The sequence below is a fragment of the Vitis riparia genome, chromosome 15 (genome assembly GCF_004353265.1).
Source record: "Vitis riparia cultivar Riparia Gloire de Montpellier isolate 1030 chromosome 15, EGFV_Vit.rip_1.0, whole genome shotgun sequence".
In the NCBI taxonomy this organism is placed as follows: domain Eukaryota; kingdom Viridiplantae; phylum Streptophyta; class Magnoliopsida; order Vitales; family Vitaceae; genus Vitis; species Vitis riparia.
The window spans coordinates 7,738,636-7,758,696 of NC_048445.1; the positions used below are offsets into that span (position 1 = coordinate 7,738,636).

The 20,061-nt window shown below is 32.2% G+C and overlaps 1 protein-coding gene and 1 long non-coding RNA gene across 2 annotated transcripts; one reads left to right on the forward strand and one right to left on the reverse strand.

The window, feature by feature from the left end:
• Positions 1-1,646: 1,646 nt before the first annotated feature.
• LOC117932509 lies at positions 1,647-13,953 on the reverse strand. Its single transcript, XR_004654191.1, has 6 exons — positions 13,848-13,953; positions 12,760-12,814; positions 11,846-11,926; positions 7,080-7,173; positions 5,262-5,358; positions 1,647-2,436 (listed from the first exon to the last, which is right to left on the reverse strand). It is a non-coding gene; the product is annotated as an uncharacterized LOC117932509 (long non-coding RNA).
• Positions 13,954-15,579: 1,626 nt separating this feature from the next.
• Positions 15,580-17,320, forward strand: LOC117931927 (agamous-like MADS-box protein AGL82). The gene is made up of 2 exons (XM_034852997.1): positions 15,580-16,374; positions 17,150-17,320. Exons 1-2 carry the CDS (start codon positions 15,580-15,582, stop codon positions 17,318-17,320), a joined length of 966 nt encoding a protein of 321 aa, XP_034708888.1.
• The last annotated feature ends 2,741 nt before the right edge of the window (positions 17,321-20,061 follow it).

The window sequence follows — 20,061 nt, forward strand, 5'->3', positions numbered from 1 at the left end:
GATGACTTCAAGATTTGTGCCCTATGCATTGACGAGTTCCCTAAGTTGATCTACTGATAAATTGTTTAGTCGATCATCCCAAGTAGTAGAAGGCTTAGATTGATCTATACCTTGGTGACCTAGTTTTGAAATTTCTTTGTGAATCTTCTTTGTTCTTTCCTAAAAAAAAACTTGATAAATCTAAGGTTTTCAGCCCTCTTTCCTCATTTCTATGTTCTTGGTACCTCTTGATAATGGATTTGACCTCCTCTGGATTTGAAGGCCAGAATAGTGGCTCCACCAAGTGCTCAACAGAACTCGAACCATAGATAATTAAGCATGCATCAACTCCGCATAGAGTTGAAGTTTCATGAGTCTTCTTCTTCAATCCCATGGCTCTCTTTTGGAGTGTTATTTTTCGAGACTTTTCCTTGGGAATGAGCTTTAATGGCAGCCTTGATCGACCCATCTTGTGCTTTGAAGAATTCTCCAAAAATGTTAAAAATGCACAACCATAATAATTAGATAGCTTACAAAACAAATAAGTATATATATATATACACACGTACATACATATTTGGTGTATTTACACTAGGGAGGTTGATTATGGCTTCAAAAGACCATAATTTTTCTCTTTTTTATGAACAATGAATATTTACAAAATTCAAAACCCACCCTTGAATGATCCAAGGAGAAGATGCGAATTCTAGGTTTTTCTTATTAAAATTTTATTTCCATGTCATTCCCTATTACACTCCTTATTTTATATAGGCTTCTTGCCTTTAAGAGGATAGAAAAGACAAGGCAACTAAACTAAATAGAAACTAGATTAAAATAAAGAAACTAGATGAAATGGAAACTAAAGATTGAAGAATCCTTTATTCTGGTTGTGATATTCCATTCCCATCAAAAGAAGTCTTGTCTTTAAAGGTTGAAGTTGTGACTTTTGTTGAATGCATGCACCTATCAAGCACTACTGGTTGCAGTTGCACTCTACCATCTTCTTGGATTGAAGACAACTTAATCTGTTGTACATTTACACATTTGAAAATCAATTATCAATGGGAGGGTTCCTAAGTACTCATAAGCCAGTTATTAACCCTTAATTTCTCGATATGGGATGCAATTGGGTCATTACAATCCACCATGCTTCCAAATTAACGTCCACGGTCATTCTTTATATGACTTTATGGATCCCGCACATGGTTAGGTATTAGTCCTCTTTTTTGCCTCTTTCGTGACAAGGGCCATCCCTGTGTGGTGTCTGCTTATAATACTAATTATTATGCACACATCTAGAAAACCAACCATCAAGAAGAGGGTGTTTAAGTGCTTGTTAACCCAATCACTAAACTTTAATTTCTCGATGCATAATGCAGTTGGATAGTTATACATAAACTATTGAAAGTAGCAATTTTCAGATAGAAATTGATTTTAATGTAACTAGTGCAAAAAGAAATTAAGAAGAGAATAAAAAACTTATGATATATATATATATAAAAGTAAGAAAAAAAAATGAAATACCTTGTTTAAAGCAATAAAGTGGAAAAAAAAACTCAGAATCAAGGAATCAAGAAGAAAGAGGAAAGTTCTTATGCCTTTAATGGAGAATTCATGTAATTTGCTTTATGAGCAATCCCCTTACTTTTTTATAAAGACCAATTACTAAAAGAAATTTAGGATATAATATTATGGAAAGTGAATCAAATCCAATATATACTTTCTATATTTCAAGATTTTATTACTACACACCTTTATTCAACTTGGACTAATGCTTACATCCACTTGGAAAACTCTAGTGATGAGGGTACCCTCTCTGACGAATCAAGAAGTTGAATTTGAGGCTTCCAATGGGGGAAATTTGGGCTTTTTCTGATGGGACTTCCAAGGCTGTCATGCTCATTACATTGCAGTTCAGAAGTCTGCTTTGAAGTCCTTTCTAAAGTCACTCTTCACAAGGCTCAGATGCAATGCCACGGCTTATCAGAATTGCTGGCGTTCATGTTCTTGAAGGACAGTCTCCTAAGTCTGATCCCAAGGAACCTTTGAGGGTTCATTGCTCTGTTCTAGAATATGGAGGAGAGGGTATCGAGTGAGGACGCTGCCATAGCTGGGATTGAGATTAGTTTTCATTACAATCCATCCCGTGAAATGAATGTTTCGATACAGGCTGCAAATTGATAAGGCCAATTTCGGATTTTGATTTTGATGATGAGCAGCCACCAGGGAGTAGTCAGGCTACCATTATCGCACAAGCAGTAGAGGAGCATTTCCTATCTCAATTACGCAGTATTGCTCCAGCAAACACTCACGCTGAAAGGCAAACCCGGAGTTCAAGACTTCAGCATAATCAACAATCGGATGCTCCCATGTCCGATGATAGTCAACCGGCAGAAGGGGGTGATGATACTGGAAGTCAAAGAAGTGAAGGGCAGCATGAAGAAAACAGTAATGAAACTGCAAACCATCAAATTGGTCAATCAGTTGAAACCGTTTCCTGTCAAGAACATGTCGTCTTGGAGGCTGTTGAAGAAGCAGATGAGTGTTTAGAGGCACATGAACCTATGTCAATTCAGTCACTTGTGCCAAATGAGATATCAAATATGCATGATGGCAAAATAATGGAGGCTTGGCAAAATTTTCACTTAAAATCTAAATATTATAGACCTTGAAAAGGTAAAAAAAATAAAAAAATGAAAATAGCAAGAAATTCCACATCATACCAAAAAAAAAGGGGGGAAAAGTGAAAAAGCATTGAGAAAATAGAAGAAACATGATAATTTTGGACTTTGAAATTAAAAATGCAAAAAAGGAAAAATCCAAAGACAGACAGTTGATAATGCATTATGACAAGGCATGCATTATCACAATGGGTCGTTTAATATGTACTCTCTTTCAAAGATAGATATGCCACACAAATCTCTAAGCAAGGCATGCATCAAAATGGTAACTCAAAATGTTAAGTTTATGAATGTTCACTGCCATATCTACTTGTAATCGACTAATTGATTTATGAATGTTCTTGAATGTTTTTTATTTCATTGATTGCTAAGCTACACTGTACATGAACCGTGTCAATACAGGTAAAATTTTTTGGCACAGAGCATTATAGACACAAGAATGAAAGAACAAACAGCTGTCAAAAAATTGTTTGAAGTTCAACCTACAACAAATGAAGCTATGCCAAGAGGTACTGCATATACACCGATATTTGCTGCATATAAATGCTTTGATCAATGTCGGGCATCGTATTCTGAGATAACCCCATCTGTGGAATGGAATTTATGGGACTGGTGTTAAACATCATCGTATTCTCGGATACCGACATCCCTTGCATGGTAGGAACAACGCCCATATTCTGATATGAAGTTGAATATACCAACATCCCTTGCATGGTAAGAACAGTGCCGCCCATATTCTGATATGAAGTTGAAAATACCGACATCCCTTGCATGGTAGGAACAGTGCCCATATTATGATATGAAGTTGAAGGATCCGTGTTATTCTGGAACATCCCATGAGCTGGATCACTACTCTGGTACAGGAGGTCACTGCTGGATGCCCTTCCACCTCCAAGTTGTGGGTATTCATTGTTCTCCATGTTCATCATTATCCGGTTCAAATCAAATTCAACCCCTCCATTACTTAGATCAGTAAAATCCAAATCATAGAAGACCGTTTCAGGGCCTTGCTTGGTAGGAACAGTCCCCATCTTTTGATATGAAGTTGAAGGATCAGTGTTATCCTCCAACATCCCATGAGCTGGATCACTTTGATAGAGGAGCTCACTGTTGGATGTCTTTCCACCTCCAAGTTCTGGACATTCGTTATTCTCTAAATTCATCATTGTCCAGGTCAAATCAGATTCAACCCCTCCATCACTTAGTTCAGGAAAATCCAAATCATACAAGACCATTTCAGAGCCTTGAAAGGGTGAGTCATCCATGGCCACATGGATATCAATTGGCTCAACTGTAGGGCAAACCCGGCATATGATCAAGGCAGTTCACAAGAGTCTCACTCATCAAACCCGCTTTTCCCTTCTTCAAATCAATCAGACTCTCCACACTTTCAGGTTTCTTGTCCAACTTATTAACAATTTCCATCAAATTTTCATAGGAAAGCCCATCCAATTCCAATCCAGTCTCAGAAGTCTGGCCTTCGGTTTCGCCATTTTTTTTCTTGCCCCTGAAACGGTCTTCTATGATTTGGATTCTACTGATCTAAGTAATGGAGGGGTTGAATTTGATTTGAACTGGATAATGATGAACATGGAGAACAATGAATACCCACGACTTGGAGGTGGAAGGGCATCCAGCAGTGACCTCCTGTACCAGAGTAGTGATCCAGCTCATGGGATGTTCAAGAATAACACGGATCCTTCAACTTCATATCAAAATATGGGCAATGTTCCTACCATGCAAAGGATGTCGGTATCTTCAACTTCATATCATAATATGGGAACTGTTCTTACCATGCAAGGGATGTCGGTATCTTCAACTTCATATCAGAATATGGGCACTGTTCCTACCATGCAAGGGATGTTGGTATATTCATAGCAAAGCTTGGGTTGGAGGGTGGTGGTTCAATTGAGTTGTGGCATGGATTACAATGACATGAACTTAGTCTTGAACGTGCTGCACAGCGTTTGAACTCATCTATCGGTTAATTTTCATTTGAAAACCCCAGTTGCTTTAGTAGAACATCGTGACTGTGGTATACTGTATTCTTTACACAATTCTTTCTTTCTTTTATTTTTTACTTTAGGTATTCACCGTATACTCATTCTTTGATTTCCTCATCTTTCTGATTTCAAGAACACCAGATAAATCAACTGTCCTCTTTCCATGCTCTTCCTTCCTCTCTTTGATGTACTTGTTAATTATCCGTTCATAGTGATTTTAAGGCCAAACACAAGGCTGAGAAGAATAGGTGCCGTTGCCATTAGGACAACATATGATCATACATGCTTCAACACCACAGAGTTGACAACTCATGAACTTTTTTCCTCAAACCCTTGTGTCTATTTTGGAAAGTTCTGTGCCGGATTTTTTCATTAGCAATCAACTCCAATTTTAATTTGCCACCAACCATCATTCTGAAAGAGAAAAGAAGCAGAAGAAGAAGAAGAAGAAGAAATAATCAAAGCTGATGAGTAATTCATCTTGCTAAAAATATCAGCAAAGCCAGCAACAAAATTTTAAAACATTTTTAAAAAAAAAAAAAAAAATATAGTTCAAACACCAGAAGAAAGTCAAGCTACCAAGAAGGAGGATACTGACCCACTACTAGAAGCTACTACCAGGGATGATGATGCCTAAACAGCAGTAGTACTCGAACTGGAACTTGTTACAGCTGCAGCAGTGGAAGTAGGAACACCTACAAAAGGATATACAAGATCGCATAAACTACTGCTAGTGCTACTTTATCTGGGAACCTCAACATTTCAGGAATGTATTATGTGGTTCCTTAAAGGATAAAACAAAAGCAGAAATTAGCACTCACAGAAAACATAAAGAAATCAAAATTCATTGTAGATTAATAAACCTCAGGACAGGGGTGCTATCTCCAGACATAATACAAATAGAGGCACTCATATGTAACAAAGACAAGAAATAACCTTTGTAACTGAATTCATAGGAGGGAAAAATAGTATCAGACGATCAAACACCAAATAGCCAGAAAATGGATAAGATGAACCAACCTAGGCAAACATATCTAAATTCAATCCATGAAAAAGTATAAAACAACATTTTTAGGGAGTCATCACCTTTGAACAAGGCACATTTTGCAGCACTTCACACCTTCTATTAACTTAAAGATTGCTAGCTTGTTATGCATTGTAGGCCCATATCTTCACAACTTAAGTTTTCAAGAAAGTAGGGAACTTAACATAGGATTAGAGTGATGGTTTACTACATGTCTTGAGTTCAAGCCTCTCCTAATGTTTATTTTTCTTCCACTTTTAGGAAAGTTTGTAAAAGGAAAACCAGACATCAAAATAACCATACAGCTACCAGGATTAACAAGGAAGATAGTCAAAACCTATTATCAGCAACTTGGCTAATTACTCTTGTTAGCAAAACCAAGGATTGCCAACCATCCAAGAAAGGAAAGGTTGGTAGTAACAACACAAAACAAAGAATAGGGATCAAAGAAATGAAACCAGCAAATTGTAATGCAAAATTCTATTAGTGTCCATGTTTCTGAGCAACATAATGGTGCTAAATCTTTTCTAGAAGAAATAAGACACCCAGGAGAGACAGGACATAGCTAGCACCAACCATTTGCTTGAATACAAAATTAGAGTATTGATTATTAAAAATTTCAAGTTGTGCCCTATTAGAAAGAAACTTGATTGCTGAATTTAACAATCTTAGACAAGAAATAAACAAATAATTAGTAACATTAAGAATTTCAATATTAATAAGTCAACGGCATAGCTGCAAGCTCTACATAAGATGAAACATGGAAAAATATCAATAAAACAAAGCTCCACCTATGGTATTCCCACAAAAAATTGATACAAAGGAATACTAAGGACAGCCTATCAAAAAGAAAGAAAGAAAAAAAGGAAAAAAAAAAGGAATGCTAAGAACCCCATCTCCAATCAATCTCTTAGAATACAAGAAACATCTTTGACACTCATGTCAAATTCTTTGAATTAATTCCACTTCCAAAGAAATTGTAGTTGAACACAACAAAAAGTTAATGAGAAAGTAGATTTCAGAGATATTTTTAACTTTGAAAGGAAAAAAAAAAAAAAGAAGTCAATTCATAGTTCCAAATCTTTGACAGTCAAAATAGTGATAGGGTGCAGGCCCACCCATGACCACTCATCTACAACTGGAAAACCTATTTAGCTACAGCCAAGGAATGCTAAGAACAAGTACACTGCAAATCCAAACAGTAGACTTAAAAACTTTCCTCCAAACCTATAAATAAAATACAAATTCTTGCTATCCAATATAAAACCTATTTAGCTAATAACTATCAAACCATGAACACGGTCTTTCAGAGATATCCACAATTATTATATTTAATACTTCAGCAGCAGTTGATTATGAACATCTTAAACATGTGGAAGACAAAAAAGTTACCAAACACGGGCGAAGCAGTTGTGGTCTGTGCTCGTGAAGATGAAGCAGGGGCAGATGCTTTAATTGACAATGAAAAGCTCAACATTCAACAACTCTGAAAGGGGAAAAGGCAGAAATTTCATGCTTAGTATAGTCCAGAAAAACAGCTTTGGATGTAGTTGAAAATACATTGTTTCTCTTGTAGATGATGGTTCCTCCAACAAATACACAATAATACATAATGCAAATATGCCTAAGATTAAACATCCTATTATTATTATTATTATTATTTTACAATAATTTCACTGTTAGAAAACAGACTCAATACTCTTACATAACTCTTGATGGGTCTCAACCACTTTCCCACTTCAATCTGTTCTACAATTTATGAATTCAAGATTTAGAGCAACAGCCAAGGTATTCAAGTGGCAATAATTATAACAAACCATACAAATAAGTCAAAAACATTACTCCATGGTCGATCTGATCATATTAGTAAATCCAAACAAATAAGGATATGAAAAAAATATCAATTTAAGGCTTAAACCATGCTTTGATATAATTAAGAAGGTGTTAAATACGATTGTGCAGTATGTAATAATATCACTTAATGATCAGATTAACAGAACACAAATTTAATGATCAGATTAATACAAAGGCTTTGAAAACACGAGTAAAAGGTGTTGCATTATTCCCTTGACAGTGGGTCCCAAAGACAGATTTAAAAATATGAATCTGATTTTGAGATTAAGAATAAATAAACTATTTTAACTTGATACTTGAAGTTATCTTTAACTTAAAATTATGATATTAAATTATATTACCAAATATATTTAATGATTTTAAATTAAGTTATTAAGTCATTTTTTAGTATTTTCTAATATTTTTATAATAATATGGTTAAGAGAAATAAGAAATAATGAAGTTATACATGAAAAAAAAATTATATAGTGGAGTTTGTTAATATTTAATTAAATAATTTTCATATACTCTATTAATTCTATTTTTATTTATAAATTTTTAATATTAAAATTTAAAAATAATTTAAATATAAAATAAAATTCATGATATTTATGTCCATTCATATTCTATATAACAACATAATTATATTTTATTTTTAGAATTTATATATCTAATCCTAATTTTATAGAATTATTTTAAATTTCTTTTTAAAACTTAATATTTTCCATTAAAATCAATCATATAATTTAACAACCCTCTTACATTTTCAACATAAAAGAAATTGCAATATAATCTTAAATATTACTTTTCTAATTATTATTCAATATTTCCACATATTCAAATAAAAATAATTTAGGCCATATATATATATATATATATACATATAATTTTCATTAATACTCAATTTCAATTATTATTAAATTTTCCCCCTAATAAAACCTTTATTCTAGCATTCTCAAAAAAGGAAATTAAAGATAAAATATATTTTTTTTTTTGCACCAAAATATAGCTTTTTGGAATGGAAAGTCCCATAAAAATTGGAGATTTTATAGGATCAGATCGTCAAATGTTTTTCAAGATATCACAATATAATGTCTCAAATCTTGAATCAATACTAAAATTTTTGTAAAGAACATGGATTTCTATTGCCCAATTAGACCAAATTTTTATGATTTGATGCACCCCACTTTAATATCAACAAAAAAAAAAAACAAATAAATCGAAATTATTGAAATAAATTAATAAAATTTAAGCATATAGGCAAAATATTTCCTTTCTATTATTGCCATAAAACACTTTAAAATCCTAATCAAAGTTCAATAAAATACCATAATATAATTTTCCCTCTCCTGTTTGCTTGCTCAAACCCCTTGTTAATTATTAGCCCTCTGTTTCTTTTCTGAGAAAATGGAGGGAAAAAATATTTGAAAATCCATGAGAGAGTAGATTGTGATATGATGACTGGCCTCCCAAAGTCAAACCTGAAAGTTGTAACCCACATAAAGCAATGCTGAATTAAGGGTGGGTTAGGAATATATTTGTCAAATATATAGAAAGTGAATATTGGATTTGATTTTCCTTCCATATAATTATATTCTGAATTCTTTTTAGCCACTAGCCTCTATAAAGAAGAAAGAGTTCTCATAAAGCAAATTAAAGAAATTCTCCATTAACGGCCAAGGTCCTTTCCTCTCTCTTTCTCTCTCTCTCCCAAATTCCTTACTTCTTCTTTTTCCTTATTGCATTACTTCATGTTCAAACAAGTATTACTTCTTTTTTACTTTTATAATTCTTTTACATATATATAATCTTCAATCGACATCTCAGTTTCTTACCTGCATTTGTTAAAGTTAAATCATATATCCATTTCAAAATTCTTTCTTTTATTGAATTTATAATATAATTGTTTTAAATACTTATTCTTCAAAGGAAGAGAAAAATCAAGGGTTTCGAAAATTTTGATAATAATTTTAGAAAACATTTTTTGTCTGAAAAATGTTTGATAAATTTAAAAAACATGTTTTGTAAATCATGTCTGAAAGATTCTCTAGTTTTGTTGTTTCATTCTATCTTTTTTTAACATATTTGTTTACAATCTTTGGTGGGAAATTTGAGAAGAATTCTTCCTTGGCAGAACACAACATGGGTTGATCGAGGTTGCCATTGGAGCTCATTCCTAAAGAAAAGTCTCGAAAAATTACCTTTCAAAAGAGAACGATGGGATTGAAGAAGAAAACATATGAAATATCAACTCTTTGTGGGGTTGATGCATGTGTAATCATCTATAGTTGGACGTCAGATGATCGCCCTATGGAGCCAATATTTTGGCCTTCAAATCCGGAGGAAGTGAAATCCATTATCAATAGGTACAAAGAACATAGCAAGGAGGGAAAAGGATTGAAAAACCTAGATTTATCAGGCTTTTTCGAGGAAATAACTAAGAAGATCCAAAAAGAGATTTCAAAATTAGGTCACCAAGGTGCAGACCAGACTAAATACCCTACATGGGACGGACGACCGACTAATGATCTATCAATGGATCAACTTAGGGAACTCGTTAATGCATTGGGCACCAAGCTTGAAGTCATCAAGTCTAGGGTTGAGTTGTTGAAGATGAGTCAAGCTCTGTTAGAAGGGCCTGCATTGGTAAACCCTAGTTATCCTAACAATGCAATGCCATCAACACAGAGCTTGCATGTTCCCTATCTGGGCACGATGGACTCAATGTCGTTAGTACCAAACCCTATGACTCCTATGATGAATCCAAGAATGACTAAGGTGATGATGACAAGCGACAACACTAATACAGTACAAGAAAAAAGGCTTTCCTTGACAGTGTTTGACTGTAATGGTAAGGGTTATATGTCATTGTAGCATTCTGATTCTATATGTCATCTATCCCAGTGTCAAGATTGAGGTATAAGCAATCTTGACATATGTACACTATAAGGTAGGTATATTTCACTACTTATCATATATCATGATCACCCTAACATATGTTAAGATTAATAGGAACATACGTCAAGGTTGCTCTAACATATGTCAAGGTTATGAACCACATAGGTCTTGGTGGGCACCATATCTGTTAAGGATAGGTACCACATATGTCATGATTGCTCCCATATATCTCAAATTTGAGTATAATGTATGTCAAGGTAGGGAATAAGTACAACTGTCAAGGTTCCCCTCGAAAAATTTTAAAATTATTTTTTAATATGAAAAATTGAACTTGTTGCCATGTATAATCAATTTGATATTATTTAAGAATGATAATGACAATCAAATTATCATGATTTTATATATAATCAAAACATATTTAATATACATTTGATTATTAATTAAAGCACAAATCAATGAACTTGTTTCAAGTTGTCCCCAATTTCTCGATATAGAAAAACTCATATAATATACAACGAAATTAAAAAAACACACTATAAGACAACATACATAAACTTAAATTAAGTTGCTCATGTATATATCTACAACCAAGTCTCTTGCCTCCATCTTGAAGCATTACTTCACAGGAAAACCTTAAATTTCCAACACCCAAACTTCGAATTATAGAGCATATTAACAAATTAAAAAGAAAAATGTATAATGAGGAGCAATCAAATATCAAGCTTTATGAAGAATTTTAATAGCAAGCTAGCCACTACACCTTTATTAGACAATAATAGATTATTTCTTAATAACAAAGGTGAACAAACCAACTCTCAAATATTAAAATATGGATATAGCAAAAACATATGGAGGCTAAACTTAGGAGCAAAACCTAAAACAAAAATCATTTTAACCTAATGAAGTTATTGTTTTGATCCAACCTCAACCAAGATATTTAACTATTTAGATCATTATCATGATTTTTTAAAAGCAAAAACTTAATGCTAGACAAAGAAAATGAAACAAGGGCAAATGTTTTCTTTGGCCAGGTTTTTTCTATGATAACCATGATAAATAATATAATAAAAAATAGAAGTATTCAGATAACCATGAAGTAAAATATCTATATATATATTCTAACACTTTCTTTTTACATTCTAATCACTAAAGTGCATATAAGACTCACTGCCATAAGAGAATAGGTAGCATCCAACATTAAGCATTAAGGTCCCACCCCACAAAGTGGTACTTGACAATTGGGCTGATGCTCAACTCTACATCTACCTTTTTACCTGGGCCACCTTAACCAACTCAACCTCCTTTTAAATGCAATCACTAACACATTACCACATGACTCTATCATTAAACCCACCATCTAAACCTGTGGGGGCCCAATTTGCAGCATATTTGGAGACATATATATGATAGAAGAGAAAGGGATGCACCTTAAGAATGAAGCCTCCCCACAAGGGTAGTTGAAGAGATCTTGATGCCTTTTGATCCTCTAAAAGATCACGACACTTTCCCTGAAATGTCCAAGGTTTCCATCAAACTATACAAGTCAAAGATAGCCGACAAATCATGCACAAATGCTTCATTTGGTTGCTTAGAAAGACCAAGAAAAAAATGACAACACAACCAGCTATAGTTTACCAAGCTCTATAGAAAGGGACATTAAAAAAATAAATATGACATCATATCGAATGAGGATAGGAAAAATAAATGAACAAATTCAGCAAGAACTAAAACAACTCCAAATTTATGTAAATGCAAACTATACCTGGTTTCATCTAAAACTGCTCATTTAAGGTTTTTTTTTAATTATTTTTCTATACAAAAAGAACTTATCCGTGAACCATACCAATCAATCAAGGAATTGGGCTGCAAGAGATCAATTTCTTGCACTTAGGCTAGGTGCCAAAAGAGTTCCTTTCATCATTCTTGCAGTCAGACAAGCCCTAGCAAATGCAATCTCTGATTGTTTAATCCCTATAAAATCTGAGAAACCTCCAAGAACTTGTCTTTCCACATTTGGAGCTTGGAATTTGAGGACAATGAACTATTGTTGATCACCAAAAAGCTGTTCTGAACAACCCCACCAAAGCCAAAGAATGTGGGGAGCAAAACAGCTCTAAAAACCAGAGCAACACATTTGCATGTCCAGAATTCAAATGGCAGCCAAAGAATCTCAAATGCTTACAACTTGACAAGTCCATTTGAGACTCAGAACCAAAAAACCCAGTAACTAAATATTTCAACCATCACACAATCCACACTTTTTCTTCAATAAATCACAAAGCAAACCAGAACGTACCCAGTAATTAAAGATCTAATATGTGGAAAATTTGAGGTTTCTTACCTCAAGTTTAATGTAGGTGAAACCAAAATCAACATAATCTTGATTCAATGATGTTCTACATGACCAAAAGAGGAAAATAGATTATTAGAATTTAACTAACAAGAACAAATAAAAAGATGAAATATTACCATTTCCACACCTTCATTTAATCAAAAGAGGCAAAGACCCATTCAAAGCCACAAAATTAAGTGCCTAGGGAAGAAGAACCCATTTGATTTGAAACCCAACAAGCATGTCATTCCAAAACAATATGAATATGAATGTAAGAATCCAAAAAACCCCTAACCTACCCATTTCTATAGCTTGAAAGAAAGAAGAACACAAATGTTATTTCTAAACCCTAGCCTACCCATTTCAAGGATATAAATAAAAAACCGAAATTAGAAAATACATTCAAGGTTTCAAAAAGAAATCCTCTGCAATAGCAGCCAAATTAGAAAATCGAAATGAAGATCCTCCATTGAAGATGCCAATGAAAGGCCGATCAACTAGCTTTTGATTTTAATAATGGCAATAAAAGGAAGATTCTGTTTAGGTTAGGGTTTAGAGCAAGGATTGAAATGTCAAAAATTTATCGGCCGGCTCCAACACAATATTCGTCACCGATTATCGGTCGACGAAAATTTCGGTAATTTTTCGAAAATATCGCCGATATTTCGGTATTTGTCGGTATTTTTACCGATATTTCGAGAAATTTCCCGATATTTCCTACCAGTTCAGCCCGCGAACAGGATACAAAATCTGTCCAATTTTTTTTTTTTTTTAAAAAAAACATAATATGACATTTGGTAATCTGATCCTGATTTGCAGGCAAAGGTTGTGTTTTTCAGCCTGGCTCAAAAATCGTGGATTTAGGGTTCGTGAAATTTAAATCCAATGGCACAAAAGCAAAGAAACATCCAGAAAACACAGGGAGCAAAAAAAAAAAAAGCAGTTTTTTTGGTTTTCCTTGGGGGTTTTGCATGGATTTTCTAGGAAATCAAACGAGGATGAATATTCCCGAAAATCGAATGGGGGACGGATTTTCTTCGGAATCAAACGGGGATTGCAAAAAATAATAATAATATTTAACATGATTAGATTAGTACCTGCGAGGATTGAGAGTCGCAGAGAAAAATAGGGCGGATTCTCTCGTCTGGAGGGCAACTTCAGAAAAGGGATTCTTGATGCCCGAGGCCCGAGTGAGAGAAGCGGTGGCCCTTTTGATTTTTAGATTTAGTAGAGATAAAAAAGTAAAAAATAATAAAAAAGGAAACAAATCATGAGTACAATTTTCCTCCCTCTATATAAATAATTATTAATTACCCATCTATATTTTGATTAAATCACTTCAATGGATTGTTCGGTTTTTATCAACAATATTGTATGAATTAAAATTAATTTAATAAAATAAATTATTAATTATTTTAATTATTTAAATAAATTAATATTAATAGAAAAAATTGTTACCACGTATTTTTAATTAAATTTTAGAAATTAAATCTCAAATTAAATATTTTATATAAATTAATTTAATTTTTCATTTAAAATGTAATAAAACGTGTTTTAATAAAAATATTTTAAAATTTTTAAAATAAATATTGTCTTCAACAAGATTAACTCTCTTTATCTAACAATATGATGGAACCACATTGATCTTCATTTTGATACTAAAACTATTATAATGTCATATGTATTATATTTATGTATAAATTATTTTTATTCAATAAAATCAAATATTTTTTAATTGAATTCTAATTTTATACACTTCAAAAATTCATATTTATTATTCTTAAAATTCAAATATCTCTGTCTATTAATGTTTTAAAAGAAAAATTCTAATGAACCTTCAATAAAATTCGAAATTATTGAAATAAATTAATAAAATTTAAGTATATAGGCAAAATATTTCCTTTCTATTATTGCCCAAAAACATTTTAAAATCCTAATCAACTTTCAATAAAATACCATAATATAATTTTCTCTCTCTTGTTTGTTTGCTCAAATCCATTGTTAATTATTAACCCTCCGTTTCTTTCCCAAGAAAATGGAAGGAAAAAATATTTGAAAATCCATGAGAGAGTGGATTGTGATATGATGACTTGGCCCTCCCAAAGTCAAACTTGAAAGTTGTAACCCACATAAAACAATGTTGAATTAAGAGTGGGTTAGGAATATATTTGTCAAATATATAGAAAGTGAATATTGGATTTGATTTTCCTTCCATATAATTATATCCTAAACTCTTTTTAGCCACTAGCCTCTATAAAGAAGAAAGAGTTCTCATAAAGCAAATTACATAAATTCTCCATTAACGGCTAAGGTACTTTCCTCTCTATCTCTCTTTCTTTCTCTCTCTCCCAAATTCCTTGCTTCTTCCTTTTCCTTATTGCATTACTTCATGTTCAAACATGTATTACTTTTTTTTTACTTTTATAATTCTTTTACATATATATAATCTTCAATCTACTTCTCAATTTCTTACCTGCATTTGTTAAAGTTAAATCATATATCCATTTCAAAATTCTTTCTTTTATTGAATTTATAATATAATCCTTTTAAATACTTATTCTTCAAAGAAAGAGAAAAATCACAGAAAACGTTTTTTGTCTAAAAAATGTTTGATAAAATTTAAAAAACATGTTTTGTAAATCATGTCGGAAAGATTCTCTAGTTTTATTATTTCATTCTATCTTTTTTTTAACATATTTGTTTACAAGCTTTGGTGGGAAATTTGAGAAGAATTCTTCCTTGGCAGAACACAACATGGGTCGATCGAGGTTGCCATTGGAGCTCATTCCTAAAGAAAAGTCTCGAAAAATTACCTTCCAAAAGAGAACGATGGGATTGAAGAAGAAAACATATGAAATATCAACTCTTTGTGGGGTTGATGCATGTGTAATCATCTATAGTTGGACGTCAGATGATCGCCCTATGGAGCCAATATTTTGGCCTTCAAATCCGGAGGAAGTGAAATCCATTATCAATAGGTACAAAGAACATAGCAAGGAGGAAAGAGGGTTGAAAACCCTAGATTTATCAGGCTTTTTCGAGGAGAGGACTAAGAAGATCCAGAAAGAGATTTCAAAATTAGGCCACCAAGGTGCAGACCAGACTAAATACCCCACATGGGACGACCGACTAAATGATCTATCAGTGGATCAACTTAGGGAACTCGTGAATGCATTGGGCACCAAGCTTGAAGTCATCAAGTCTAGGGTTGAGTTATTGAAGATGAGTCAAGCTCTATTAGAAGGGCCTCCATTGGTAAACCCTAGATATCCCAACAATGCAATGCCATCAACACAGAGCTTGCATGTTCCCTATCTGGGCACGATTGACTCAATGCCGTTAGTACCAAACCCTTTGACTCCTATGATGAATCCAAGAATGACTAAGGTGATGATGACAATGATGGCAAGCGACAACACTAATAGTTCTCAATTCAATGGCCCATCCAACCACACTGACAACACTCAGTATACTCTGCCATTGCAACACCCATTTTACTACGATCCCACGTCGGGACTGTTGGAGAATATAGTGTACAGCAATCCTGGACCATCATCGTGCTACTACCCGCCTGCCATGCATCCACCAATACTTCCATACACCCCGAATCAAATGATGACGAATGTTCCTAAAATAGCTAGAGATTATACACCTTTTGCATAATAATATTTTATTCTTCAAATCCTTATATCTGTTTAATATGATTGAGTTTTTTTTGTGTTTGATAAGAACTAATATTTCTTACTTAATGATTTAAGGTAACTTAAAGTTAAATTATTTTTAAGTTGTCAACTTGATTGTTGATTATTGTTCATGGGCAATAACGCAAATGTTATTGGTTGTCATGATTTGTAGCAACAAGGATAATGGTATTTTAAAAATATTTAATATAAATTTTATTTTTTTAATAAAAAAAAATATGTAGATGTGTTAAGAGATTTGGTGGATGCAATTAATAATTCTAAAAAATTTATTGTAAACCATCAAAATGACATGTTTATCCTTATTAATTTTAATTAATATTTACTTTGATTAATCTTAAATAATAAATTTATTTGCTAAACATGGATGACATATATATATAAGATAATTGAAAAATGTTTATTATAAAAGATGCATTATGAATTTAGAGACATGGTTGTGTATTACTTTCACTAAACACGAAAATATGAGGTGAAATAGATTCTGATCAGACCCATGGGTACTTTAATTGCAAGAAAGACTTCCGTTTTTCGTTTTCCCCTTTTAGGATTTTCTCAGCAACCAAATGGTTCCTAAAGTTGATCAGAATTCGTCTCTCAAATTCGGATTCCTTTCTTAAACTCATCAAGATTTAGAAACTAAAGGCATTTAAAGGGATTTCATTGTTTGAGCTCCGAGATCATACATTGATTCGTAGGAAGAAACCGGAGGAGTGGCGAAGATTTTCCTTGAGGAAGTTATCGACAGATTCAGCACTGAGAAGGCCGGTGGCAGGGCGGGAGTGTGGGGGTGGCAGTTAGGGTTTGTGAATGGAAAGTATTGTAATCAAGAAGATGAGAGAGAGAGCTATGTCGACTGTAGAGAGTAGTTTAATGGTGAATTCATGTAATTTGCTTTATGAGCAATCCCCTTACTTATTTTATAAAGACCAATTACTAAAAAGAAATTTAGAATATAATATTATGGAAAGTGAATCAAATCCAATATATACTTTCTATATTTCATGATTTTATTACTACACACCCTTTATTCAACTTTAGGATCTCTTGCTTGACTTTGGTAGCACCAAGTCATCGTATAAATTGGATTTTTAATTTATTTTCTCTCTCTGTTTTCTTGGGAAACAAACGGAGGGTTTATGAGAAAGGATCTTGCAGCCAAAACCCACATGCATGGAGGGATCAATTTTCAAGTTATCATTTTTATTAGTCTCTTTCTCTTCTTTTTCATGAAATTTCATGCTTTTTGAGTGATTTTCTTGGCAATGAAGGATAAGAGAAAAAGACGGCTTTTTCTAATTAAAAGGAAAAAAGTAATAATGATGTGGCAAGTTATATTGTGGTCTCTATGGGTTCTGAATTGATTTTGATATAATTTAATGAAACGAAGTTAAGACTATTGGTAGGATAACTTAAATCATAAAAAAAATTGAAAGGAAATACCTTTTCTACAAGATTATTATTTTATTTTTATTTTTATTTTTAATAACTTATAAAAACTTGTTCTATTTAAAAGAAAAAATATTAGCTTCAATTTAATAGGACATGATATTTTGAAACTTGAACAATACAATCATGATTTTCATAAAATCTTGAAATTTTACATGTTGTTTTATTCCCAAACAATGATGAAAATATCTAAATATATCACAAAAATATCTCTAAAATATCATGTTTCAATTGGCAACGATATGACATGGAAATTTCTTCCATTCGACTTTTTCATTTTTATCATTATTTTATTACCATATTTATTTACTTTATCTAAAATAAAATATTAATAGGTAAATTAATTTTAATTATTTTATTTTCATATTTCATTTAAAAATTATTTAAACTATAAAAACCATTATAACAATTTTTTAATATATATAAATTTCTTTTATATTTTGAATATTAAATAGATCATAATGTTGATATTAAATGTATTTTAAATTCTTAAATTATATACATTATTATCAAATTTTTAATAAAATAACTTTGTTATATATATATATAATTTTTTGTTGAGAATTTTATGAATTTTGATCAATTTCAATTTTTTTCTCAAAATTTTCATCCATATTTCTCGATATTTTTGTGTTTTTGAGTTCTGCAAGACAACTTCAATATGATATTATTATTATTTCTTTTGTCATTTTTAAGAGTTTTTTTCTATAAATTTTATGAGTTTTGATTAATTTTTCATCATTTCAAAATATCTATCCATATTTTGATATTTTCCATATATCCTGATATATTCATACAATCCAGATATCAATATCCGTTAAAACCAATATTCTTATTCTTGATTTTAAATAAAAAATTATTTTATTTTCAATTTCTTTTTAAATAATCAAGGTGTTGATTTTATTTATTGTTATTTATCTAATTGAATTATTAGGTTATATGCAAATGAAAATCCAAAAAATGATAACAACTCATATATAAAATATAATTTTTTTTAAAGTTTACATTAAAAAAAAAACAATTTTTAAAAGTATTACTATCCTAAATTTGAAAAATAATTTATATATAAAATATAAAATAAGTACCATATATGGGATCTCAACCGTTCATCAACTTTTTTTCAATCACAATCATAATAAGAAAAATCACCATTAACAACCTCAAATGTTAAAATCAACCAGTTTTCCTCACAAAACATTTGAATACACTTGACAGTGGGATTATATCACATACACACACCATCACTTTTACAACAATCCATCCCATCTCCAATAGGATCTGGTGATAAAACATTTGTAAGCAGAGGAAACATAATCAACCTGCTGAAGCCCAAAGATCCAAAAGCATTCCCATATCACATCCGCATGGACCCAGCAGCAGCATACTAGCAGCTTCAGACCCACCACACTGCACCGGCCTCAACAAATTAACAATAGAAGAGAAATGAAAACCCGGCTGTTGCCAGAACTGCTAGAACCAGCCCCAACCCTGAATGCAACAAAAAGAGAAATGAAAAAAAGAAAACAGAAAAGCAAAAAGTGATCAGAGCCAACCAGATAGAGGTAACATAACAATAGAAGAGAAATTACCCTTGTAAGTGAAGTCGGTCCTGGTAAACACATCAAACAAGGCAATAATTCTTTAATGGAATATCTATAACTATAGTAGTTGTGAAACCCTGTTGTTCAGCTTGAAATATATGGAACTAAGTTGAAACGAAGTCGATCTGTTTCTGTTTATAGATTGAAATCCATCAAAAAAATTAAGACAAATAAATAATATGGTTTAAAACTCTGCATTATTTTCGAGTTCTCGAGTAACCAACATGGAATGTCATCCCATTTTTAAACAATAGACCTCCTTCAAAGTGCCATGTGGGCGAAGCTTTATAACAATTATTTCACAAGGGACAACTAGAATTGAATTACCCATCCAAGATCTTGGAAGGGGAGGACCATGATATAGAAAGGGGTGTAGATTTGGCTTTGTTTGGATCTCGAAAGATTCAAAGCAACATAGAAGAGAAAGAAAATAAAAGGGAAAAAAATAGATTGAAAGTTATTAGGACTAGGCAGAAAATTATGGAAGTAATCTATATAACATAAAAATTAATTAATACCTGAAAGATGGATATAAATTAATTTAATACCAGCTGTTTCTG

Excerpts from the sequence above, each read along its gene's own strand:
- LOC117931927 (XM_034852997.1), top strand. The coding sequence starts at position 15,580 with ATGGGATTGAAGAAGAAAACATATGAAATATCAACTCTTTGTGGGGTT. Across the intron at positions 16,375-17,149 it reads CGAATCAAATGATGACGAAT|GAAGAAACCGGAGGAGTGGC; the intron begins GTTCCTAAAATA and ends ATTGATTCGTAG.